Source organism: Eschrichtius robustus, chromosome 15 (assembly GCF_028021215.1).
Source record: "Eschrichtius robustus isolate mEscRob2 chromosome 15, mEscRob2.pri, whole genome shotgun sequence".
In the NCBI taxonomy this organism is placed as follows: domain Eukaryota; kingdom Metazoa; phylum Chordata; class Mammalia; order Artiodactyla; family Eschrichtiidae; genus Eschrichtius; species Eschrichtius robustus.
Genome location: NC_090838.1, coordinates 38,724,844 through 38,744,424, shown reverse-complemented (window position 1 = coordinate 38,744,424; position 19,581 = coordinate 38,724,844). Strand labels below are relative to the sequence as shown.

The following is a 19,581-nucleotide window of genomic DNA, read 5'->3' as shown; positions in this document are numbered from 1 at the left end:
TGCCCTGTCTTTTTTCCTGAACTCTCCCAGCCCTCTTCTTCGAATGGATGTACATGTTTTTATAGAGCATAACCCAAGTTGATTACATGCTGTCTTGTATTACACTCTACGGGGCTGTTCCATAAGGTTAAGCAGACTGTTAACTGCATAAGTGTGCTCAGTGAGGTGGTAAGTAGGGACTGAGATTCAGCCCACCTTCCACTCTCCAGGCTGTATGGCTTGGTGTGTTTGTGTGTCCCCTACCAAAAGTGCCCTTTTCCTAATTTGCATGAGCATGTCATACAGGATGGTGGCAGCCTTGGTTCTCTAACCATCCTGAGGGCATGAGTCTTGTCTGCCACACAAGATGATGGCTCTGTGAAGGAAGCGACTGGATCTTCTCCTTTCTCACCAGTCACACCCCACTCAAGGCCAGATTCCACAGACATATGGGGCACTCCTGGAACTTACAGTTCTGGTGACTTTTGGTCATGTTCTCTGAGTCCAGTGCATGGTAGAACTCGTAGGCTGAGCGGCCAAGCAGCTCTTCAGGGTGGTAACCAACCAGTTCTGTGATTCTAAATATTTTTTAAAAAGCAAGGGGGAAGAGAAAGATCATATGAATATGAGAAGGGGCTCAAGGACCTGTATGTAGAAGGTAATTCAAATGCACACATTCAATGAAACACACTCCAAACATCCCGGTCGTACCATTCATCCAAGCGAAAAAAAAAAACAACAACAACAAACACGGTGGTCAACCTGCAACTATGGGTCTACCGAACCTCCACTCTTCCTGCCCTTCCTGGATTGTGTCTGGGGAGGAAGGAAAAGCACCTGTTCAGGGGCTCCCTACCTCCCACCCCCAAATAGACACATGTGCCTTGCTCCAGTGACCACTGGAAGGGGCTCGCATTGCCCCCCACCCACAGTTTTTGCAGACAAGGGAGCAGAGATGCAGAGAGGGTAGACAATTTGCTTGATGTCTACACAAGTGTCCGGGGACAGAGCAAGAACGAAAACGGGAACATCCTGACTATTCCAGCTTATTCTAGTAGAGGGCGATATAAATGAAAAGTGAAAATTATGTGGTCCCAAGTTGGGAAAAGCATGGAGGCGGCCTTTGCGTGTGTGTTAACCACGGATTGAGGAGGGACCCAGGCAGGTAGAGCCCTGTCTGTGCTTAAACCTTCTCCCCTCGGGTCCTGCCTGGTGACCTCAGATACCTCCTAGACATCAGGTTTGCCTTCATGGGTTCTCCTACTTGTTCTTCCTATCTCAAGGAAAGGAGGGAGGGCAGGAGGTGCCGAGAGGAACGGATACAAAATCATAGTCCTAGAAATGTGCCTCTTTGTTACACTCTGATAAATAGGCAGCTCCCGTGTAAGGTGTCTGCCTTAGATGGGAAGTGGGCAGAGAAAAAGCAAATGTGGAGAACCATGAAGAATCACTTAACTCTCTGAGGACCCTCTGCTCTGTGCTGGAATCATTAAAATAAACAAAGCCCTGCCCAAGAACCACCAGATTAACTGCTTTCCCACGTCATACCTAAACATTATTTCTCACCATCTTTGTTCTCTCACATTTTTTCTAACGGGCTCACTGTCTTGTTTACTTAGCCTGTCATGAGCAAGAAGTGATGCTATATCCTCATCATTACAAGCTCTATTTTGGAATACATGACTCCGGGGGCACAGCCCTGTCACCTGTCCACGCTGGAGAGGAAAACAGTGTGGAGAGGAAAGCAGAAGCCGTGGCTCCTTGGTCTCCTGTCTCTACTCCTCTCTCCCGCTCCATACGGGTTTTGAACAGGTCAGACAAAATCATCCTAAAATATTATTTCCATTCTGTCACCCCTCTACGTAAGCATCTCCAGCTTACCTAGGACCAACCACATCCAGAGTAAATAAACTCCACCTAACTTCTAAGCCCCCAGAGTCTTGTCTCCATCTTCCAAGCAGTCTGATTTGCAGCTGATCGGCAGCATGGCGGGTCCCCCCTCCCCGGTAGACCCCTCTCCTCGCAGTTCCCACCCCTGGCAAACCCATGCTTGCCGCAGAGCCTTGAGGCCTTCTCTCCTCCGAGCCCTGACAATGACAGGGCCAGCTCGAGGTCTCGCCTTGTCCCTGGAGCTTTCTCCAGGTTCCCCTTCTCATCGAGTCCTAACAGGCAAACACAATGTCACAAGGAGTTATGTGTTGCTTCTCTCCACATCCTAGGCTGCCAACCCCTGAGCTCAGGGACCACATTATCCTTTGGCCTCCACTACAACGGGTGCTCAGTAAATGCTAGAGTAGCCGACCAATGGACTGATAGTCTTTGGGGGCCTAAGGTACAATCAGAGCCCTGTCTAGCTCAGCACTGCTAAGGAACCTGGGCACTAATGGTCCACTTTTCTTCCTAGAGCATGGTCACCTGTCTCAGTGCATGATGGTGCACACACACAGCCTTCAGCGCAGCCCTCATGATGTTCAATCCATCCTTTCTCCATTCCGTAAGGTGTGTCTGGTGTTGAAGTGGGCAGAGAAGAGGCAAATTCTCTGCCTAGGTGAGACTTGGGGGTTAAAGCCTTTGTCAAACAACGGGCAACACAACAGAGCTGAGAAGCTTAAATCTCAGTTGATTTAGCCCAGCGGAGATTTCTCCAGTGAGATTCCAGCAGCTCACCTGCACCAGCCAGTTGGTCTCAGACCAGGAGGATCTGTCCCCTCACTTGGCCCGGAGCAGAGAGGTCTCTGAACTCATCAGCAACAGACATGTTCCTCGGCGGCCTACCTCCAGGGCTGGCATTCATGGCACCTTAGCCAAGGTGGAGATTCAGGGAGAACAAGGAGACGGCCGCACAGTGCTGGCCCTTCCTTTCCTACACCCACGTAGCTTTTCTGATGGGCCTCATGCCTTTCAGCCTTAGCCTGGGAATCAGAATTGCACTGGTGGGCTGTGCTGGCAACGGGCTGGCCATTTACAGGCTCACCAATGTGCCAGATAAACTACTTCTGTTCCTGAACTAGGTCTAGAGTTTCCTAGAGACCCTCAAAAATGAGGCTGTTCTGGGAAAGATCTGACTCTACTCCGTGAAGAGATTACACTTTCTTTCAAGATTAGAATCTTTTAAAATGCTCAAAGTAAATGTTTATTATAATCAGCCTCAAATAAAATATTTCTTAATCTAATTAATGTACCATCCATTCAGAGGCACACAATGGGCATGTTTTGGAAGTGGACAAACAAACCTCGATTTCAGAATTGCCAGCTCTCTTCCCAGTAGCAGCCTTCATTTATCTTGTCAACTAAAATAAATATTTAACGTCTCCTTCTTCATGCCTTTAAACAGACGACTATAAAAACTGGGAAATACACATACCCCAAACACAATTGAAGAACATTCGACTGGTCAGACTTCACAAAACCAGGAAACCCCAACTCAAAGCTAATGGTCATTGCCCTCAATCTGCAGGCATGCCGACGCCAGCGGGGAGGCTAACGAACCCGGTTTGTTTATAGGGTTGGCCTCCACGGCACACAAGGGCCCTCCCTGCTCATTTCCCGCTGTCCCAGGGAAGCCTCCGGAGCTGGGCTGTGATAACACCATTTCATCTGCTCTCTTCACCAGGGGCAGGGGAACTATTTTTTTTTTTTTCTTTCGTTCTTTCTAATTAAGGGGCCCTGACTCTCTGGAGAAAAAAAAATATCAGTTTGGGGTCACCCATAAATTTCAAAAGTCAACTCAGTAGTGCTGTTCTCTTTGTAGAGCGGAAGAAAATATAAAAGGACTTAATTCAGCAGACTTCAGAAATGAGAAGCACAGAGGTCCCTGTTTAATAATAAAGTAGGAAAAGAACCAGATCAAGGATGAGGTGAGGAGAGAAATGTAGACATTGACAGGCAGCCCCAGGAGGCAGAGGCAGAAGGAAGAAAGAAAAAAAGAAACTAGAGAATGGAGAGGAAAAAAAGGTGGTTAAAATCTGAAGTTAGTGTCGCCCCAAGGAAATATGTGGGTCAGACAGCTGGGCCCTGGATTTCAGAGTCAGGTCTGCCTCACAATGTAATATGACAGTTACTGCTCGTCCATTGCTCTTTACCCTTAAAAATGTTGCGAGGCCCTTTTCAACATGGACTACCTGTGGATGAGCGCTAGGAAGAAATGGACTCTCCGGCTGGGCTGCAGTGTCAGTGCCGTGTGGCCTCCTAGGCAGAAGGAATGCAGTGCAGGCCTGAGGCGGCTCCACCACGCGCCCGCCCACGAGGGACGAGGCAGCAAGCTCCCTACTTCACACGCCAAGCCTGGAGTCAAACAAGGTCTGGCTGCAGTTTTTACCCCTGTTCCCTACGAGTACAGGATTCACTCAGTAAACTAATCGTGGACGGTTAGAGAGCATTTAAACTATTTGAGAGGATAAAAGTTTTAAGTACTTCATAACCACCTATTTGTTTTCCAAGGAATGCATTTGCTAATAAAACCATCCTTCTATTAAGGTCTGCTTTCTTTCCTTCCTGCCTTCTGGCAATGCCCTCTCCTAGGCAACACTTGACTCACCTCATTTTGGTTTCTGTATGTGCTTTTAGCTTTGAAACTGCATTTCCCCAATAATATCCAAACTATTCACTACCACAGATTTCAATGACATTTGTTTTAATATATTTCTATCCAGATTTTCTTGGCTTTAAACAACAATACTTTTGCCTTGTGTTTTCCTCCAGTAGTACACGGTTAAGTGAATATCTATACAACCAGCTCCATAGTTAATGGATAATGAATTTCCATCCTATCAGTGTTATGTGTTACAGTTGGGGTGAATTTATTCATAGTATACATAGGAGGGTAGCCCTGGCTCAATCCTGGACTGACCCTGAGTGCCACCAAATGCTACAGCTGCCTTTCATTACCTTGAAACCCACAAGCAGGAAGGGGAAATTTGCCTTGAATTGTAGCAGGAGAGAAGCAGATCATGCAGAGGAATAATTTTTGAATTGTGAGGTCTATTACACTTTGAAATAAATTCCAAAGAGGATTTGTAGAGCTGCCTCTTCCAAGGAGTATTTCAAGCAGATTAGACAGGATGATATACAAGCACTTCTCATAAATCTGTTCAAACTTTCTTAGGGCTGATTTCAGAACATCGTCGTTTGGAGGAGACACAGATGCACAAGGAGAGCATTTAAAGTTTCTTCTAACTCAGGGATTTAAAGAAACACACTATACCGTCTTACATAAGATAGGTAAAGAAAGACTACTGTGTATGTCTGCAAAAATATTTAGAATACACTAAATATGAAACTAAAAATGACATGTAATATATCAGTCTGAAAGATCACTTTGAATTAAAGATGCCACTTAGCCTCTAAAAAAAAGTAAAATAATTTGTTAAATGTATCTCAGTACACAATGAAAGTATATAATCTTTTACTATTAATTTGCCCGAAGTCAGTCTATTTTCTTCTCCGACTTTAATACTGTTGCTTTTCAGGTGTTTTGATGTGTGTGTTTTATAACTCATGACTCTATAATGTTATTGACAGCCTCTTTACAATCCTCAACTATCTCTTCACTTGTATCATCGTCACTACTACCAACTTCTTCGTATAAAAAGAATTCACCGCAGATTTGATCCACAGAATTTGAAATGCAGGCATCTTAACTTATCAAACTGTAACTCCTGATATTATTACATCCTACGCTGCCTTAACCCAATGACAAAACAGGGTTGCCCTCAAATTCTTTATCTGTAAAAATTACAGGACCCTCCTTGTTAATTTGAAAATTTTACTATTATGATAACTTTTCCCCCAGTGATACTTCTCTCATCCACATAATTTGCTTTTATAATTTATTTCTAACATACAGGAAGACTCATAAAACACACAAAATCACAGTGGGATTATATGCGTTATAGATTTGCCCCACTCTCCTTGATGGCTTGGCTTCTTTCACAGTTATTCTCTTTCTCCACTAGATGGCGCCTCCACGTGAATTTAAGAACCACCTCATTTTATTTTTTTTTAATTTTAATTTTAATTTATTTTTTGGCTGCATTGGGTCTTCGTTGCCGCGTGCGGGCTTTCTCTAGTTGCGATGAGCGGGGGCTACTCTTTGTTGTGGTGCGTGGGCTTCTCATTGCGGTGGCTTCTCTTGTTGTGAAGCATGGGCTCTAGGCACGTGGGCTTCAGTAGTTGCAGCACACGGGCTCAGTAGTTGCAGAACACGGGCCCTAGAGCGCGCGGGCTTCAGTAGTTGCGGTGCATGGGCTCAGTAGTTGCAGCGCACGGACTCAGTAGTTGTGGCTCGCAGGCTCTAGAGCGCAGGCTCGGTAGTTGCGGCGCACGGGCTTGGTTGCTCTGCGGCATGTGGGATCTTCCCGGACCGGGGATCGAACCCGTGTCTCCTGCACTGGTAGGCCGATTCTTAACCACTGCACCGCCAGGGAAGTCCCAGAACCACCCCCGTTTTAAAGTTAAACTACTTGAGAACAATTTTTGTCTTCCTTTTGGGGGAATGGTTCATTAAGTTGCTCATGTCTCAAACTCCAAACTCTTGGCGATCAGGAATCATCTCTTTTCTTCTTTGATATAATTAGTCTCTGGCACTGGGTTAAATATATAGCAGATGCTCAATAAATAACAGTTCATTAATTGGCTGCTCATTTTAGGAGACAGAGTATAACACCTCTATCTGAATCGTAATGGAGACGAGATCATCCATTACACTGATAATCAGGATATTCTTCTTTAAACCTGCTACTCAACTTTACTCCCCCTATCTAGAGCAATTGACTGTATATACACATAAGTGTCACTGACATATAAATTGTTATAGAATTCACTTCTAACAATATTTGCTGTTTCAGATCATTAATACAGGACTTGACATGGTCCTCTGACCGACCCTCTGTTAAGAGGAGCAGGATGAATGCATTTTGAATCATCTGCATTCCTTTATTCAACTTCAGATGTTTCAGAATAAGTTGTTTCAGGTTCAGTTGATTTTGGAAACCTGAGACTTAAACACAAGATTAGAGTACTCTTTTCTATTTTATTTGTCGCTCCCCCCTCCTTTCCTCTCTGTTCTCCCCTTTTTCTCCATGATCCTTCTCTTTTTTTGTTTGTTTATGTCTATGGTCTCAATACATCTAAGAAAAAGTACCAAACAGCCTCAAAAGTGATTTTGTGGGTTCTACTTGCCTTACATTTTCATCAGATTCTTCCTAACTTTCCCATTGGGAAAATAATCCCCTTTATGGGAAATCGCAGCCCCTCATGTGTGCCAGATGTCATTAAATCTAGTGAATTCCCTGATTAAAATGGAATGCCCCCCACCCCACCCTGCTATGATATGTAAGTGTGGGTTTTTGAAGCATTGATCTTGGAAGAGGTGTGTGTGTGTGTGTGTGTGTGTGTGTGTGTGAGAGAGAGAGAGAGTATGAATATGTGTATATCCTTCCCCATCCCAATACAAAAAGTGTAAACAAGACAAGCTACCAAAACCAAAAAATCCTAGTCTTCATCAAGGCAATTGAGAAATAACACATAGGTATTAAGGACTTAAAACAGTCACTTTATAAACTGTCTAAGCCATGTCTGTGCCCTTGTTAACTAATCTGCTAGTCCGTTAAACACAACTTCTGTGTGGCACAGCATTCTGTGTCTTTAGATGCCTCTGCATCCATCTTTCCAGCACCTCTGAATTCAGAGTTTGGGCCATGTAATTAGGTTTCTTGAAAGGCAAGATTCTGCTAAAAGTGCAATGTGTCTAGCAAACCTTATAAAGCAATATCACCCTCCACACTCTGAGTCACAAAGCCCTAAATCACAGGTTCCGTCAAGCCAGGATCGACTCTGCCTACCAGCCCTGAACCAAACTAAGAAGTCAGTGCAGGGCCCCTCCCCTTTCTGGCAAGAGGGTCTTCTCCACTCTTAGGCACCCAATTGCTCATGTTATTGTCCCCTCTTCCTTTTACCCAAAGGTTAGATGCTTTCAAGAAACGACCTGAAATTCATTCAAAACAAGATAATGAATGAGGGATAACTTCAAATTACCCTTTCCAGAGGATTTTTTTCCCTTCACACGAACAAGGATCAAAGTCTTAAGTTTAAAAAAAAAAAATCCTTCTTTCCTGTTATCTAGGGATGAGGAGTGATTTTCTAGGACAGTAGGGTTTTCCCAGCGCTTCTGGGGTCACATTAGGGCTGTGCTTCACACGCAGCTTTCACTGCCTGCACTGCTCCAGCCGCTCCAAGGTTAAGGCATGCGGAGCACCGCACCGCACCGCCCCACCCCACCTCGAAGCTGGAGACACGCGGGCTACGCGGCAGAATTTCTCTTGTCTCAGAAGATTACGGAGAGGGGTGCACATTACAAAACTGTATCTTCGGGCTTCCCTGGTGGCGCAGTGGTTGAGAATCTGCCTGCCAAAGCAGGGGACACGGGTTCGAGCCCTGGTCTGGGAAGATCCCACATGCCGCAGAGCAACTAGGTCCATGAGCCACAACTACGTGAGCCTGCGCGTCTGGAGCCTGTGCCCCGCAACAAGAGAGGCCGTGACAGTGAGAGGCCCACGCACCACGATGAAGAGTGGCCCCTGCTTGCCGCAACTAGAGAAAGCCCTCGCACAGAAACAAAGACCCAGCACAGCCAAAAAAATTAATTAATTAATTAATAATTAAAACAAAAACAAAACTGTATCTTCTGCCCAGGATGGTTCTTGGAATACAAAGACTACCTCTGAGAAATAACCTTACACACAGCATGGATTTCTCAGGTGCCTGCCTTTGGAATAATCTCTCTCTCTAATTATCCTTGTATCACAAAAATGACAATCTGAACAGCCATGATAAACGCTGACTGTGTCAAAATTTCAGGACACAAGTCTTCACACGTGACATTTTCTCCCTATGAGGTTAGAGCGCTTCTTTCTACATCTGGAACTACGCACTACCTCCGAGAGCCTTGAATCCAGCACTCTGGGGACAGGAGTGGCTCAAGGACACTTTTACAAAAGTTCTTAAACCTGGAGTGGCACCAGCCAACACCAGGTCAGTCTAGAATCAGGGGAGAGAAACTCAGCTGAGCCTGGAAAGTAGGGCCGCACCCATGAAGAAATCCAGACACCCATGGGACATCCAGCAGAAGAGAGAAAGGTGGGCAGGCCTGGGGGGCGCTGAGCAGGAGCTCTCTCCTGGGGTCTTTGGCTTCCTGCTGGCTGGGAAGGTGAGGCAGTTTCCTGCTGATGGGTCTCTCCTTCTCCCAGGCCCCCAGCCTCTACATGCCTCCAGAAGTGGTCTTGGCCCCTTGAGTTTAGTGGGGAGACTAGCTTTGGGGGAGGACAAAAACAGGGAGCAAGACATCAGCAGGAACAAAAAGCCTCCCATCGGTTACGGGGTTTGTGGTTTTCAAAGCGCTTCCATAGCCATCATCTCATCGTACACTGATCCTGTGAAACAGGTGCAGACAGTATTCTCATCTGCATTATAGAGAAGGGGAAGCTGAGATCTCAGGGTTTCTGGAGAAACCCTAGAAGGTGAGAGGGGAGAGGTTGGAGCAGCAAAGAGCTGCCACAAAAACTATAACTCTGGACAAACGTGGTGACTCTGGACACTGCTGAAATTGGGGTCAGGTGGCAAGATCCCTGAAGGCCACCTCTGGTCATGCACTAGTCAGCAGGCTGCAGTGGCAGCTCCTGGAGCCAGGCCTGCCCGGCCCAGCCACTGCTCCTGGCCTGTCCTTCCCTCTCTGATGGCAGCCACTGCCCACGGCATCTATCCTTCCCTGTCTTTCTCCTTCCACCTCCCGATCCGCCCATGTTCCCAATGCCCAGGCACAGAGGGGAGGGCAGAGGACAGGCAGGGGGGAGTCAGAACCATCCCTCCCGCCCCTTCCACAGCAACCCAAGCCTCTTCCCCACCTGTTTCGAGCCTCTCCTCAAGCTGAAACTAGAGTGACATGGATTACATGTGCAGCCTTAGGTGCTCTTTCAACTACTCTAATAAAGAAGCAATCTAGGGTGAGGACCACAGCTAACACCGAACACTTCCTATTGGATTGGAACTTAGGCTGTCTCACTGAATCAAGGCTCTTAACCACTACGTTCTCTCCTGAGAGAATCTCCAGTTAGGCCTGGCTTTGGGGGTTAGGGTCTGGCTGAGTACCCTTCCTTGAAAAGCCTTCCAAAGTAGACTGGACAGTGGCTGGAATGGAGGTGACACAGGAGGAGCAAAGGCCGAGGAAAGAGCTCATTCACTGAAAAGAACACACACGAGCCACGCGGCCGTAGGGCAGCTTCCAGGCCAGAAACCAAAGCTCCCAGCTGGCCTCTGAATTGGGGGTGCTAATGGAGATCTCTAGACCCTCATCTCCTGGGGAGGGAGAGTGGCCTGGAGATTTCCTAGGAGCCTGACACATATGTGGAGGAATATGTACACACCACCGCGATCCACCACGACAGCAGCGGCACCCCAGATCAGCTCTGCTGTGACAACAGGGGACAGCCCAATATGGTATGAGGAACCCCTTGGTGGCACTGACGGGATGCAACAGTGACCTGCACCCAGCAATATAACATTAATGCCGCAGACCCACACCCCGACCACAGGCGCACACACACGCACACACACGCATACGCGCGCACCCCGCGAGGCCCACCTGTCGTCACAGTAGGTGAACTTCATGTCCATGCTGTGGCGGCTCAGGAAGGTCTTGCTGTCCAGGGGGATGTCCATGTGGGACGGGTGCTGGATGGGCTCACACATGATGATGAGGCAGGACAGCAGCGGCTCCTTGCAGCCGCAGAGACTGCTGTGAGGGGGGCAGTTGTTGTAGACCTTCACCTGGCCCGTGCAGTGCAGGACCTGGAGACCAGCCGCGGAGGGTCAGACGTGGAGCTGAGAGCGGGGGGGGGGGGGGGGGGGGGGGCGGCGCACTCGGGACTCCAACCCAGGCCTGACATCCTACCTTCCAGGTGGCCGACTTGAGGTTGACGGTGCGGCCTCTGTTGGTGACTGTGCACTTCATCCTCATGAAGAAGTCCCGCTCTGTGGACATGTCTTTGCTTTTCTTCCCAAAACCAGAGCCTGGATAGGGAAGGGTAGGGGAGCCAGCTGAAGTTTCGTGTTTGTATTCAGAGGGGGGGCAGTTTTTCAGGGCAACACGTGTGTGTGTGTTCCCCGAGGAGCGGCTCTCTGAGCACGCACAGCCTGCCCTGAATGCTCCGTGCCACTCAGGCTCGCTCATCTCCAGCCTGTCTCCCACTGCTGAAGGGTCGGGGCTGTTCCAGTGTGTTATCTCCCACTGCACCTCGCACTCCAGAGCGGCCAGGTGATGAGTGACCATCGGCCATGATCTCAGCAAACCTCTCCCGGGGCGGGCCCAGGTTCTGTAGACGGAATTCCAAGGGACAGTCTGGGCGAGACCACAATGACTCCGAGGGGATAAGCCTCTCGGGTTGGAAATGCCCCTTAGACACCCCTGTCTTTTCTTCAGTCCTGCCCCTCCAGTGCCCTAGTTTCAACCTGTAATGGCTGCATTCAGGATCCTGCACCATTTGCTTTCTCCCTAAAGTGACACAGGTCAAGGCTCAAGAGAGACTGCTGGTCCAAATCCCCTGGGGTGAGCAAGTTCACCTTGAGCAGTAACTCAACACAGATCATATCCTTTCTCAGCCGGAATTAAATAAATCACCAAGACAAACAAGATTGCTTCCTTCCTTATAGTCTCCAAATAGCCTGGCCATTCAGAACCTCTCCCACTTTTTGTTTAAAAAAAATAAAAAGTGATGAATGCAGTTAAGTGCCAGCTGACCCCCCTGTCCACGTCTAAATTCTGCCATCCTGGACCTTCCAAGGTACATTCCTGCCCCCTGCCCAGCATCTCAGAACAACCCAGAGCCTTGTTTCAAATAATCACACCCCTCCCTCTGGCATGGCCACCAGCTTCTGCACCTGAACCCCCAGGGGGCTGTGACTTATTTGGGTGACACAGCCCCAAATCACTGTGTGTTGAATGAATTGTGGCACCTTTGAATTTATCTTAAACATCCCTACGAGAGCCCACTAAGTAATAGACCAGATGGTGAATTTTTTTTTTTTTTAAAGAGAGAATATTCCTCCATCATGATTATAAAACCATCTCTCCCATATGCAATTATGTTTCTTCCTACAATTCTAATTCCCACAAGTGGGGTTTGCACATCAAGAGACATTCCTGTATCTTGGGGCCTGGACACAGCACCAGCACCAGCTCAGGTGCTGAGAAGTGGGCTGGAGGGACTCATTTGTGGCTGTGACATGGGTTAGGGCCGTGGCCTCCAGACCTGTTAACTTCTGAGTTTTCCCCATTCTGCCATTTGGTTAATCTTTCTAAACACAGCTCCAACCAGATTACGCCACCTCTGCCCCAAAACTTCCACCAGCTCCCCTCTGTCTACAAGGAAGAGGATCGAGGCCCAATTCCTGGCCTTCAAAGCCTTCCACAACCAGCCTTATCTTTCTCTGGGTGCTCGCACTAACCCTGTGCTTACAGATCATTCAGGTCAGCACCTTCAAAGGCTTTGCTGATTCACTGATTTGGATCCCAAGTCCTCAACACAGAGACCAAGAGATCTAAAGTTCTACTCGGATCAACAGAGTAGAGTCCTGCTGAATCATGGCACTTGGGAGCTGGAAGGTCCTAGACTTTGCCTGGTCCAATACTGTCACTTTGAAAAGAAAGACTCCCAGGAACGGAGCAATGAAGTGACTCGGTTCAGGTCACATGACCAGATTGAGACTAGGGTCAGAGGTTGAACTAAGACTGAGAACCCAAGGGTCCAAGGGTTTCCAGAGTAGAGAAGAAATAAAGAGACTTTTTGGTTTTCTCGGGGTTCCAGCACCTGTTTCAGAAAGGGATTCAGAAGCTCTAGCAGCCCCTTCCTCACAGAACCAAACAAGAGTTTCTCAGCGGCACAGAGAAGACAGTGAACAGCCCAGAGTGCTCCCCAGCCTGTGTACGCCCGGAGCCAGGTGGCCTTCGGGAGGGAGAGCAGAGGCGCTGGGCGGGGAGGCCGTGGTGGGGTGGGTGGAGGTGGTGGTAATCCTGCGCTTTGCAGGCTCTGTCTGTAACAAGGGTAGAAGTGGGCCAATGAAGTGTCTGCTTTTGCAGCACGTGCGGTAATAAGAGCAAAACCTTGCAGGCTTGATACCACTGCCTCTGTCATTCAGGTTGGACAAGCACACACTCCATGGCAGTGACAGGTGAGAGACAGAAAAGGGGATGTCTAGACTCGGGCACAATCTGCCCAGGGCAGAGATCGACTCTGAGGTTCAGAAGGGACCTTGAAAGTCATTAAGTCTCCTTCTTCTCAAAGCTTCAGTCCACTTGACAATATGCCCATCTGTGCTTTTGCTTGACTGTCCCCAGTTACAAGAGATGAAGCAGCAAGCTCTGATTGTCACTGCAAAGTGCTTTCTGCTTGTATAGGCCCTTCAATCCACTGGCATCTGCTGGAGGCCCCACAGGGAGGGTGCAGTGCATGAGACCTTATAAATCTCTTCTCCATCAAAAACTACCTGTCCCATTTCTTATCACCAGGAGGCCAGATTCCTTCCTTGGCTCCCAGGGTAGCTAGTCTCTAAAGGTGGTCCCAATGAGCCACATCTCCTAGTATTCAGGGCCTCCTGTAGTTTCTTCCCACAGTGAATGGGGCTGGCCTGTAACTCACTCTAACAGCAGGATGGGGCAAAGTGGTGCTGTACCAGTTTCAGGACTAAGCCTTCAGAGAGCCTGGCAGCTTCTACTTTTGCACTTTGGGGGAGCCCTGAGCTGCCGTGTAAGAAGTCTGGCTACCCTGGAGACCCCATGTGGAGAGGGAGAGGCTCCGATACCTCACAGAGTGAGAGGGAGGTCCAGCCGTGCCGGCATCCCAGCCAAGCCCCAGCCTCCAGCTACCGGCCACAGGGTCCCAGAGATGTGGGTGAGCCCTCTGGTCATCCCACCAAGTCCAGCCTCCTGACATTACACGGAGCAAAAGAACCACCCACAGGACCCGCAGACTCATGAGAGCTAATAAAAGTACTGTTTAAGCCACTATGTTTGGGGCAGTCTGTTACACAACTGTCTTAGGGACAACCACAACAGTTCCCATGAACATTTTGGCACAGATGAGCTGATTGGTTTGGGTGGTGTCATTTGGCAGAGATGCTGGATGCTCAGGTGATGAAACCTTCTGGAGACAGTGTCCTAACCTGAAGGAGTGCCCTAGGAGTGTGACATCAGGCCCTAGGAAGAGCCAGCAAGAGATCCTTCTGAGTACTAGGTCCTTCCAGGGCCCTCGATCTCATCTCCTAGGCTCTGCTGGGTTTTTTATGGATGTCAGTTTTTTCTGGATCATGATGGCCATGTTCCAACCATCCTACATTTGTAGACAAAGGTAAGGCAGATCCCCTCCCAGGTGGTGTGAAAAGGAAAGAAACGCAATGAAGAATACGTTACCATTTTTGAGACTCAGGTTCTCACGGATCTCCTCATGGTCACAGGGATGAGTGAAGTCAAAGATACTGTGTCCTGTTAGCTCCACCTGTTTCAAAAACAAGGTTGGGCTTCATTATTTCTAACACTGAAGAAGAGGTCTCCAAGAGGAAGCTGGGCCCCCTTTCATATTTGGAGAGAGGGAGGAGGCTAAATCAGGTCTTCTCATATTCCACTCCACAGGTCCACAGACACACCGGTGTAACAGAGTTCATGACGATGTGATTCACAAGGGTGGGTCTGTTAATCCAGTCGGCAGAGCCGTCCACCAGGGTGGCCATCAGCAATGCTAAGCCCAGTGCCAGGGGTTCTCAGTGTGTTCCTGAGGTTTGAGGCTTGAAATCAGAGAGAAGCAGGGTGGGCACATGCAAGGAGAGGTCAGGAGGGATGTGATCAGAACCTTCCACTAATTTCTACCCCCAAGTGGAAACGTTTTCCCTTTCTGAAAGAGCCAGAGGAGGGTGTCACCTGTGTGAGTCCCATGAACTTGCTGATGTTTTCCGACAGAAAGATCATGTCGCCATCTTGGGTCACGACGGCAATGAAGCCCTCCAAGGCTTTCAGGTACAAGTTGTCCATCTGCTGGTCAGCCTCAGCTTCAGGCTCATTTTCAGAGCAAACTGGAAAGAGACAGGGGTTGGACGGCTTGCACCAATGTGTTAAAGCAGATGTGACTGGCATGGACGGATGTCTGCCAGGGATGGCTCAAAGGCATTAAGTGGATTTTTCTGGAAACGCACACTGCCAACCACCTAAGTGCCCACCACAGGCTCAAGCGGCAGGCATTTGATGAACACCACTGCACAGAGGACACCCTGACAGGAGCTTTGCGGGCAGTACGGTTGTTGTGGCCGCATACTTGTGGTACCAGTGGCAGTGGCAGCAGTAGTGGTCACAGATGCAAAGGCAGTTACAGGAGTAGTCAGAACAATAATTTTCCCTAATGGATGTTGAACAGTGACAGCATATCAGGTACTGCACTGAGCATGCTATATAATCTTCAAGACACCTGTGGGCAAGTACTATTTTTTTGTCTCATCTTACAGATGAGGACTGGAGAGGTTAAGTCATTTGCCCAAGGTTATAAAGGTTGTAGCTAGTGGACTCAGGCAGCTGAATCCAGAAGCCACACTCATAACCATTCATAGGCTTTGGACTATTCCTCCTATTAGGCTATTATGACTCTGAGTAAGTCACAACCTCTTTGAATATTAGTTTCCTCATCAGCTAAACGGAGATAATAATTCCCATCTCTTTGAGTTGTAAGGATTAAATACGTATGTAAGATGCCTAAAACGTACCAACTGTCATGAATTCTCTCTCCCTTCTGCCCCTCTATGACACTGTCACTGCCTTCAGATTGCTCAAAACCTGGACGGGGGCTGCGTGGCACACAGAGACACAAATCTAAGTAAAAAATTCAGGTTGACAGAATTGGGCACCCAAGAGGCATATAGACAGTAAGCGCTGAAGGGTTCATAGGAAGAGGGGGTCGCTCTGGGGTGGTCAGAGACAACTGTTTAAAGAAGTGCATTTGAAGATACGCATGAAAAACAGGGATCTCACTCTGTTAAATGAAAGAAGGGCTTTCTAGGCCTAGTGGGTTGGGCCGACACTGGAAAGCATGGAGGTGGCAGAGCCCAGAGAAAGCTCCCTCCAGGGACGGAGAACAGGTCCACCTGGCTGAAGAGGAGGGCCCATTTCCCAGACTTATCGACTGGCCTCATGAGGTGGGTCCAGTGGCCTGGAGCAGTGGCATCTCAGACCACTGCTTTGGGGAGATTCATCTGGCAATGGTGTGCAAGGTGGTTTGGAGTGAGGACCAGAGGCGTGAAGCCACATGAGGACGCTGCTGTGCTAGTAGTGGCAGGCTGCAGAGGTGGTTGCCAGGGGCAACCTGGGAAGGCATCCACTCCCCAGCCAACCACTTTGAGGAGCCCTGGCCTATGAAGTATACCTCTGCTATTTGCAAAAGGTAGACTCAGCTCTTGTCCCAACAAATAAAGCTCTCAGGCCCCAGACGCTTGGCTGTTATGGCTCAGACCACAGACTTTATTTCAGCCCTGCTTCTCCTAGCTCATTATTTAACTCCAAATATATATTTACTTATAAAAATTTGTATTCATCCAGTACAAACATCAAGCCAAGTATGCCTCCCTTAATTTACAGAACAAGAGGATTAGAGAATAATGTGTCACCTATAAAAGTTAACATTCACTTAACTAAAAAAGGAGTCTTTCAAATTGAGACTGTTCTAGGGAATGTAAAATGCAATGCATTTATGGGCCACTTGGCAAGGGACACATGGATGCTGTGAAATGAGGTTCAAGGGCCTTTCTGCAAGGGCACTGGATTTATTTGGTTCTCTTTTCTCTTTCCCCCTGAGCTCCTAAATTTAAGCTCTGGGCCGTATGCTGTTATTCCTCAAGAAGAACAAATCCAAACTAGGAGATGTTCCTACCAAGGGGCCTCAGTGGCACCACTGTGGACCATCCACCTTCAGGACACAGGATCAGTGAATGTGCCGAGGTCACTGATGCTGCCTAGGGACAGGCCAGCCTTTAGAGCCAAGAGTTGGGCTGTACAGAGTAGTAGCCTAGTGACTTCCCTCTGTTTTGCTAAAATGGTAGAATGAAATGAGGGACATTCTTTCCTCTTCATAACCTGATTCAGGTGGCTAGCCTATGGGAGAGGAGACAGTCTGGGAATGGCCTTTTTACCACACACACACCCACACTTGATCCCTGCTTCGGGTGCCTGCCAACTAACTGGTTAGCTGAACTGATGATAGTGAACCACAGTTCCAGGTGTGGGTGGTGCCTTGGCCAGTGTTCGCGCTCTGGGTTAACACCTATATTTAAACAAGGGCTTCAGGAGAGACCATGACTTGACTCAGTGCTTTCAAATTGGAGCGTGCACCAGAACCACCAAGAAAACTTGCTAAAACAAGGATTTCCAAGCCCAGTGCAAAGTAAGACTGTGGGGCCTCTTGTTGAAACATTAAACCATACCAGGGCCCTTCTGTGCAGGACCACACAGAGTCATGGAGCCCACCCTGGATGTGCCCCCTGCCCAGAGTTCCTGAGTCTGTAGGTCTCAGGTTGGGGGCTGAGAATGTGCTTTTCTAACAAGTTCTCATGTGATGTGGATGCTGGTGGCCCTAAGACCACAGCTGGAGAATCACTGCCTTAACTCAAGGTCCTACGAGTGACCCTAATGCCGGGAAAATCAACCAAGTTTGGCAGGTGGTGACCTATTTGGGGGATGGGTGAGGAGAGGTTTTCAGCACTGTTAAAAATCACACCAGAGAGGTGAGCACCTTCTCCAGGCAGCAGAGGCCAGCCCTGTGATTTCTGGCCTATTGAGATTTTCTTCTCTTCAATGTCTTTGATCTCAGTGGCAACACTGACTTCAAAATCTGGAGTAATCCCAAGACAACCCTATTTGGGTTAACTAGGCCCAGAGGAAATAGTTCTGCTTAAAATTTCCTGTTTTTTAACAGTTCCGCCACAGCCAAACTGGTTTCCATCCGTGCCCAGTACACTTGCTTCCAGGAGGTGGCGAAATTGGCTGTAGCAGCTGGCCAGCTGGCCTCCAGGAGGGAGGGAGAGGGGTGCACAGGGCCCACGAATGGAAACAGAACAGCTTGGAACTGAAGTCACAACGGCTGGGGGGCCAGGAAGCCAGCAGGCCGGCCCCCAGGAACCCTGGGACAGCAAGGCCTCTTTCCTCTGTGGAAGGCTGTGCTCTCGCAGCACCTGCCTATCCTCCTGGGGGCTTCGGACAGAACCTGGCCAGCGTGCTGTCAGCTTGGAGCTGAGGGTGGAAACTGCGGGGCCAGATGCAGCCCTTCACCGGAGGGGCCAGGGGCTCAGGCACATCATCCGGCTGAAGACGGCTCTACCTTTTCCCCTGCTCTTTCTCGGGAGCATATCTTCTGATTGGATCATTAATCTCTGACTCAGTGCTAAGCACACAGAAAATTCCCTCACTCACTACGTAGATATTGCACTCCTGCTACATGTCTGCCCCATGCTGGGCACGAAGCAGGAAATCAGTCAGGTCATCTGTCAACAGGTGACGCTTACTAGATGCTCAGTCCTGTCCTAGGGAAAGTCAGGTGTAAGAGCATCCTTTCCCTCAAGGAATCTACAGACTGGTGGGGAAGAGAAATATAAACCGCCGTAAGGCTGCACAACAATCCAGAAGAAACCCTTGGTGTTGAATAAAGAGGGACCCACAGTAGGTGCTCCATAAACCCTCAGCAGGGTCTTTAAATTGCCTTGGGCTCCAGGTCTCAGTTACTTGCTTCCCAGGACCCTTCAGGGTCTGACCCCAAAGAAGAGAGGTGGGTCATGCAGATCAGAGGCACTCTGCAGAGATGCAGCATGCTGGGCCCAGGAGCACAACAAGGTTCTTTAATGCTAAAAATAGCCCCGGTAAACAGGCTTTGATGACTCCCCACAGCCAGGATATGCGCGGGCTGAGGTTTCGGAGCACTTTTTCCGGAGCACCGCGCATTTCCTTCAGGCAGCACCACGCGGGGGGTGGAGGGGGGACGGGACCCGAGGGGCAGCAGGAGCTGGGCGTCTGGGGCAAGCGGGAAGGGTGGCAGGGCAAACGCTCCTGACCGGGCCTCTGGGACCAGATCATCCCAGGGCTGCTGGTCAGGGTGCATTTTTATTCCACCAGGGTTATTTTACCTCTGTTCCTAGTCTGAGAAGTTCCAGGAGTGTTTTGACTGGTCTTCGAACCACCCTGATGTGATCCTCCTGGTGCAGATGTGCTGTGCAGATGTGTCCCTGGGTAGTTATCAATGAAAGGGCTTTCTTTTTACACCAATTCTTCCCTCTGGCCCACAGACCCACAACTACACCCGGCCCTGGGTGTGCTGACTGCAAAAGCAGACCCAGTCAAGCCATGAGGAAACTATTTCTGAATCACTTACTGGGTCATTAGCCCCACCTTTAAACTCCACCATTGCCTGGTAGTAGGCCTGGGCTACCCTCACATCTTTGGCAGAAGGCACTGTGTTTTATCTGACCTTGCAGGCCTCCCAAAGGGCTTTGAAAGTCCACCATTAGAAATTCATTTCTTTATTCTGTGCA

General features: G+C 48.8%; 1 protein-coding gene across 1 annotated transcript in view; it reads right to left on the bottom strand.

The window, feature by feature from the left end:
• EPAS1 (endothelial PAS domain protein 1) overlaps positions 1 to 19,581 on the bottom strand; it is an 89,056-nt gene that overhangs the window by 16,383 nt on the left and 53,092 nt on the right. Inside the window, exons 3-7 of the mRNA XM_068564792.1 lie at positions 14,942 to 15,093; positions 14,438 to 14,522; positions 10,925 to 11,043; positions 10,616 to 10,821; positions 451 to 557 (exon numbers count right to left, since the gene is read on the bottom strand). Of these exons, the coding sequence (XP_068420893.1) occupies positions 451 to 557; positions 10,616 to 10,821; positions 10,925 to 11,043; positions 14,438 to 14,522; positions 14,942 to 15,093 (669 nt within the window). The remainder of the gene's footprint in view (positions 1 to 450; positions 558 to 10,615; positions 10,822 to 10,924; positions 11,044 to 14,437; positions 14,523 to 14,941; positions 15,094 to 19,581) is intronic.